The sequence below is a fragment of the Talpa occidentalis genome, unplaced genomic scaffold, assembly GCF_014898055.3.
Source record: "Talpa occidentalis isolate TD23 unplaced genomic scaffold, MPIMG_talOcc4v2.1 talOcc4.12, whole genome shotgun sequence".
NCBI classification, from domain to species: domain Eukaryota; kingdom Metazoa; phylum Chordata; class Mammalia; order Eulipotyphla; family Talpidae; genus Talpa; species Talpa occidentalis.
In genome coordinates, this window is record NW_023601212.1 from 71,477,968 (window position 1) to 71,484,365 (window position 6,398).

Genomic DNA, 6,398 nt, shown 5'->3' on the forward strand with positions numbered 1-6,398 from the left:
GACTGCTTCCCACCCACAGATCAGGAAAACTTCAGAAGCTTGTGATGTCAGGAACGGGCTTTGAAGGTTGAGTACTATTGAATGAACGGAGACTACAAGAAAGGCATTATGTACAGAGTCACAGAAACAAGTTTGTATTAACAGATGATGATACATGGAGAGTAAAAAAGACAGCATCACCGTAGTCCTGGGCTCCTGGGCTACTGGGTTCTCACTGCTAGGAAGAGGCACGGTGGGACTCTCATGTGATACCTAGATATGAGCTGTGAGAGAAAAGAGATTGGGAGAAACTCTGGATAAGTTGGAGGATAAGGGAAGCAGTCAGGAGATAAAAGCAAAGAGAGGTAAAAATAGAATATGAAGTAAGAAACTGAGAAAAGAAGAAGAAATACAAAGAACTCACCAGCGCTTCTTAAGCCATAATGCAAGGACTACTGGAAGCATTAAAGGTATGATCAGTATCAACAGGGTCAAGTTCATGGAAGGGTGATGTCCTGTAAAAATTGGAAAGAGACACACAGATGTCATTTTAAACTCACAGCTAACATGACTCCATCCAATGATTTCCCTACATTAATATATGCACTGGGTGTGAGTCCTATCAATAATCCACTCTATTCCCATCTCCACTCAGTGTAGAGTTCCACACCACCCCCAAGTCCCTTATACTTGAGTGGCCCTCACGTTCCATTCCTACATTCCAGAAATAATCTGTATTCATTCCTTCCTGACATCCCTCTCATCTATTTATTTTTTTCTAAAGATTTGTTTTATTTATTTATGCATATAAGAGCTAGGTACAAGCCAGAGGTACAGGGGGGTGAGAGGATTCACTAAAGACAGAGTGGGGAGGAGAACAGGCAGATCTACTGAAATACACTGCTGAGGGGAGCAGCAGGTGAGACAAGAGAAGTCTGTTGCGCCATGTGGGTTGCTCCCTGGCCAGCTGGGGATCGAACTCATGCTGCAGAGGCTGCAGATTGCTTCATAGTGCGGTGCTTAACCCCTTGCACCAGCAGGGAGGCCCCTCTCTCGTCTGTTTCTGACATCATGAAACTTTACTCTTCTCTGTCCTCTATGTTCAAGACTTGCCTGTTCACACTTACAGATCCAGTCTTATTTACCCCAATAGAGGATGATCTTCTGGCCTCCTAGACTGCTGTGCCTCACTTGGCAAGAAAGGCCTACTGCCTCCTCAGCATCCACATTCAGGATCACCCGAAGATACCACGTCCCATCAGCGTTGGGCAGGACATCTCGCTGAGTGCCTGGCAACTCCTGATCTCCCCGCATCCACATCACCCAAATAGGCTTTGGGTAGAAGCCAGAGACATGACAAATCAGCAACTGTTGGGCAGACCCAAGGATGGGGCTACTGGACAGCCAGACCACTGGCCTCACTGCAGAGGGGAGAAGATGTATTTACATGAGGGTTCTAACACACAGCTAAGGAACACAAAAGCCATGTTAATATGCATACATTACCCTCCTCTGGGAACCTCTTATCCAGCACCCCCCCTCCCTCTTGAACTCTTGCTTATCCTAACTTGGAAGAGGATGGTGGGAAGGGACAAGACTTGAAGAGATCGATCTTAGTGGAAGTTGCTGAACTGACCTTGTCTCTGGAGATACAGCTTCGCTGCATCGAGGAGACCCAAAGCAAAGCGAGGGCAGATGTCTCTGACGAGCTTGTCCACTGTTTCCTTGAATCCATCATAGTGATTGATTACACTGCATACTCTCTCAGCCCTACTCCCACCTTCTGGAGCAGGGACCCATGACATGTTTTGCAAACTCAGGAAATCTGATCCTTGATAAGCTACCCAGAAGAAATCTTTGGTGGTGTCCCTAGAATCCAACTCACAGCCAGCTGTCACCTGTATTACAAAAGGATCTGGGGAGAGGAAGAAGAAAGATTAATGAAAAAAATGGTAGGAACAATGTGAGAACCTAGGGCCTTATAAAAACAGTAGAACAAGAAAAGGGCTTAATATGGGTATGCCAATGAGCCAGATGTTTTTGGTCAAGAACAAGGTGAAAAAAGAATTAGTGGCATGTGGAAGAGGGCATAAAAGACACATACTAAGAATTAGGAGTTGATTTGAGGAGTCGGGGGAAATGAATATGGGGTGGAGGGGAATCCGTGTGAATAAAGTGGGAGTACAGCTTTCCAGAGTGCATGAAATGGGTCATAATGGTTGTCAGACTATGAACAAAGACTGCTGAAGAAGTTGAGTGGTGGAAGAAATCCTCTTTTAAGGGAGTCAAGTCCAAAGTGGGACAATTTTGTGACCCATGGAAAGGAAAACACTGGGGAAGCATTAAAAGTCCAGGAGAAAACAAGGGAGTCCAAAATCTAGGAAATGCTTAGGAGTCAACATCTGGAATAAGCCACAAGAAGTTTATGCGTGGAGATTGTGATGGTAGGCTAGGAATAATGGAAAATGGTCCAGAAAGATATGAGAACATTTCCCAGAACAGAAGAACTTCAGAAGGATTTGCCTCAATGGACTGAACTTACACATGAACTGCAATTGCCTCGCATACTCTTGAATATCCCGAGTTAATCCAGACAAGTAGAAATGGAATAGCTGTTCCAGGGTCATCAGCTCCTCGTCGCTGAAGTGGCCCTTAGACCAAGTGTACAGGTAAATTATCCTGCCTGTTTTGCTCTCCCAGCCATGAGTCTGCAATTCATTCAGCCAACCTGAGCCCTGATTTTGTGCCCAGGACTGGTTGACAAAGGATGAGATCTGGATGACATGGAACAAGGCATGTTCCTGGAGAGCTACGGGTAGAAGGTCAGATAGTTTAGTGATAAGAAGAGGAAGCAGAGGACCTCCCCAGAAGCCTAGGGGTTAAGTCTCAATACCATCATCACTGCACCCGATCCCCAGCCAGGGAAGTGACCCACATGGCGCAACAGACCTCTCCTGTCTCTCCCGCTGCTCCCCTCAGTGTACTTCAGTGAATCCACCTGCTCTGTTCCCCACTCTGTCTCTGTTGAATCCTCTCACCCCCTCACCTCTGGCCTGCACCCCACTTCTTCTCATTAATAAATATATACTTGTAATACTTAAAAAAAAAAAAAGAGGCAAGCAGAAAGGAGAGAAGATAGAAGGTGACCAAGATACCAGGGAGAGAAACTCTAGACTAGCTTAACAGTGACCTTTTCCTGATGTCCCAGGCCCTCTCCCCACTTTCAGAAGCATTAACTGGCCCTGGAGACAGTTATCTCAGGTTACAAGCCCTCCTGTGTCCTCACAATCTAGACCCACCTTGGGAAAAGCTGCCACCTTCGACCCAAATCCACCCACCTGCACAGTTGTCCTTACCTTCTACATAATCACCTCCTGAAAGAACAGCTAGAAACACAAGTTGCAGAGACAGCATGTCATTTGCAGGTGTTTCTTCTTCTCCGTTCTCAGCAAAACCTACCCCTCAACATCTCTAGCCTGACTTCCTTCTTCTGTCAACAGACCTTCCTGCCCCCCAGTCCCTGACTGCCACGCAGTCTGCCACATTGCTCATCCTTGCACCTCCTCTTCGATCTCTCATCGCCCCTCCAGTCTGGTTTACGGTTGTTCTCTCTGGTCTAGGTCTAGATTCCGGATGTGTTTCTTATCGCCTGCCTCCATCTTGTCGACTTTTCCTCCTTTCACTGCGGTGGAAAACTTTGTAAGTGACATCAAAAGGTCCCCTCACCTCTGGACTTGCATCTCATATCACAAATGAAGAACAGAAACCACGTGGTTTCCCTGAGGGCTGCTTGTTTTAACAGATTTCAAATCTTCTAGTTTCTCCACTTAACTCTGCCTCTACACCTGAGTACATGCTTAGTAAGCAGTATCTTCGTAGTCATGTGAAAATAAGAGCTAGACAGTGTATTCACTCTATTATTCTGTAGTTTTAAACTACAGAAAAAAGTATATATTTTTTCTTTTTAAAAATTATTTTATTTTATATAATTCTTACATTGTTTTTCATTTTTGCACAATGTATTATGCACTTTTATTTTGGTTATATTCCCCATACAATTCCCACCCCCCTTATTTTGACCCTAATCCCTCCTCTCCTCCCCGCCCCCCCCCATAGTGTGTCTCTGGTTTATAGTTGCTTGTTGATTTTGATTTAGAACAAAGTACATTTAAACCAAGAATTTGAATGCTAGTTATTTCAGTGTATAGAATCTCAGATAAAAGTCTGTTAAGAATAATGTTCTCTAGAAAGGACTTTTGACTACCAAGCTATCGGGGTGTCATAATTTAAAGTCCTGGAAAACCAGCATGTTTTTATACCTGGGGCACTAAATTTTGTGTAATGTACAATGGTACTAGAACATAGTGGTCAGAAAACACAGCTTTCAAGATGATACCTACATGGGGAGACATTAAAAATCAGTGCTGATAATGGAATACTACTCAGCAATCAAAAAAAGATAAACTCATGCAATTTGCAACATAGGTGGAGGAGCCTGACCGGATTATGCTAAGCAAAACAAGTAGAAGGAGAAAGATGAATGACTGATGGTTTTACTTACATGTGGAATACAGAGAAACCAAACAAAGGGTCAGACAAAAGCAAGCTTTAAAGCCAACCCTTGAAAGCCAACCATAGATCTCAGACATCCAGGAAGGAAGGAGGAGGAAGGCAAGAGGTTAGTAGAGTACAGGGAAGAGCACAATGGACATGGTGATGGACTATAGGTGCTTTGGTGGTGGGAAAGCCACAGTGACCACACCTGAGGGGAGAAATCCTCTACTGTCAAAAAAAAAAAAATTAACAAGATGTAAAACAATAGTACTTTGTTAAAAAATAATATGTATACACACACATAGATATATTTTTTAAATCCATGTTGAAGTTAAATTTTGTGATATGATAAAAATACACTCCCTCTTCCCCTACCTTCTTTGTCCTTGACGACCTCAAGTCTCAAGAACTTGAGGACTGTGAGGAAAACCAATGTCTGTGGCCCAACACACCCATTTTGTTATGGCAGCCTGAGTAGACTAATCGTCTCTCTCTGTCAGGGTACTGATGGAAAACATCAAAACCTCCACACCTGAGAATATGTTGCTGTGAGAGTTAATCAGGGAGGAGGCCAGAAGTGACACTTCTGAGAGCAACTTAGCTCCAGAAGTAAAGGGTGGAAATATGGCATTTGGGCATATTGTAGACCATTTCTTTCCTGGTCTCGCCAATGAGCTAATTCACCCTGTTTTCATGGGAAAGAATAGGAGTGAGAAAAAAAGCAAAAACATTTAAAGAAAGTCCTCCTTGTTGCAGGCATCCCATGATACGGCAACACCCATCCAATCATCCAAATGGAAAGCTAAACCCCTCCTTCCCTCAATACCTACCTCTCCTTTATTCCCATGGCCACCACATCATTTCTCCCTGTCATCTGTAAAATCTGCCCCTCCTCTCACCTCACTGACATTTAGTTCTGCTTTCATCATATATGATGTATATTTCTGCCACAATCCCTCAGCTGAACATTGCAGCCAAACCCTTCCCTCTCTCTATTATTCAGCACTCTGAGTCGAAGCATGAAATGTGTCATATCGAGCTCATGCTTAAAATATTTCAATGAATTTCATGAAAAATAATTCTAACTCCAAAGTAAGTCAATTTTATTTACAAAGTCTCACCTATCTCAAACCACAACAAAAAAAGTGGAGGAAGAAATGGTGGGGCCTGTGAGAAGGGAAGTTGGCAGGCTATTTGCCTAGTGAAGTATGAGTATTATCCAAGAGTCTGAAAAGTATATGAAATGCAACAGGGAGAAAAGAGGTGTTATATTGGCCTTCTAGACTCATGATCCCGACAGAATAATCTGTGATGAGTGGGTATCCTATAATTAGATGAGTAGGGGGGCCTGGCCATCCAGGGGTTATCTGGGACCCTTTCTCTGTCACCAGCCTGCCCCAGCTCCCAATCTTCCCATTGGCGTTCATGCTTACCTTTGAGCTCTTAGCTGGCTGTCCCCCAAGTACACTTTACTGGGTGGTTTCCCCCCAGAGACAGCTCTGCTCAGTCTCACACTCTATCATCCCCCGCTCTGCCAGCAGAATCTTTGCCCTCTGCCCACTTCCCTATTTGAGAAAACCCACTGTCTCCCACAGTAAAAGACCCATCTGTCTTTTACTAGATCTTTCACTACCCATCAGCCCTTCTTCGAGTTCTTCTCTCTCCTTTCTGACTTCCAGCAGGTCTCAGTCTCTATAATATTCTATATCTTCCTCCCTCTCATATCCACATCAGTGGCAAGGGCCTCATCCTAGAGAGCTGGGATGGACTCCTGATGGATCACTTACTACAAGTACCCATCGTCACCCCAGGTTTCAGATTCCCCCACTGTAATAAGGTTGGGCTGAAAAATATTATTTATGAAA

At 44.1% G+C, this 6,398-nt stretch overlaps 1 protein-coding gene across 1 annotated transcript; it reads right to left on the minus strand.

Annotated features, from left to right (window-relative positions):
• Window positions 1-399: 399 nt before the first annotated feature.
• On the minus strand, window positions 400-3,393 carry LOC119240129 (T-cell surface glycoprotein CD1c-like). Its single transcript, XM_037504490.1, has 5 exons — window positions 3,336-3,393; window positions 2,522-2,788; window positions 1,616-1,894; window positions 1,125-1,400; window positions 400-494 (listed from the first exon to the last, which is right to left on the minus strand). Exons 1-5 carry the CDS (start codon window positions 3,391-3,393, stop codon window positions 400-402), a joined length of 975 nt encoding a protein of 324 aa, XP_037360387.1.
• Window positions 3,394-6,398: the final 3,005 nt, after the last annotated feature.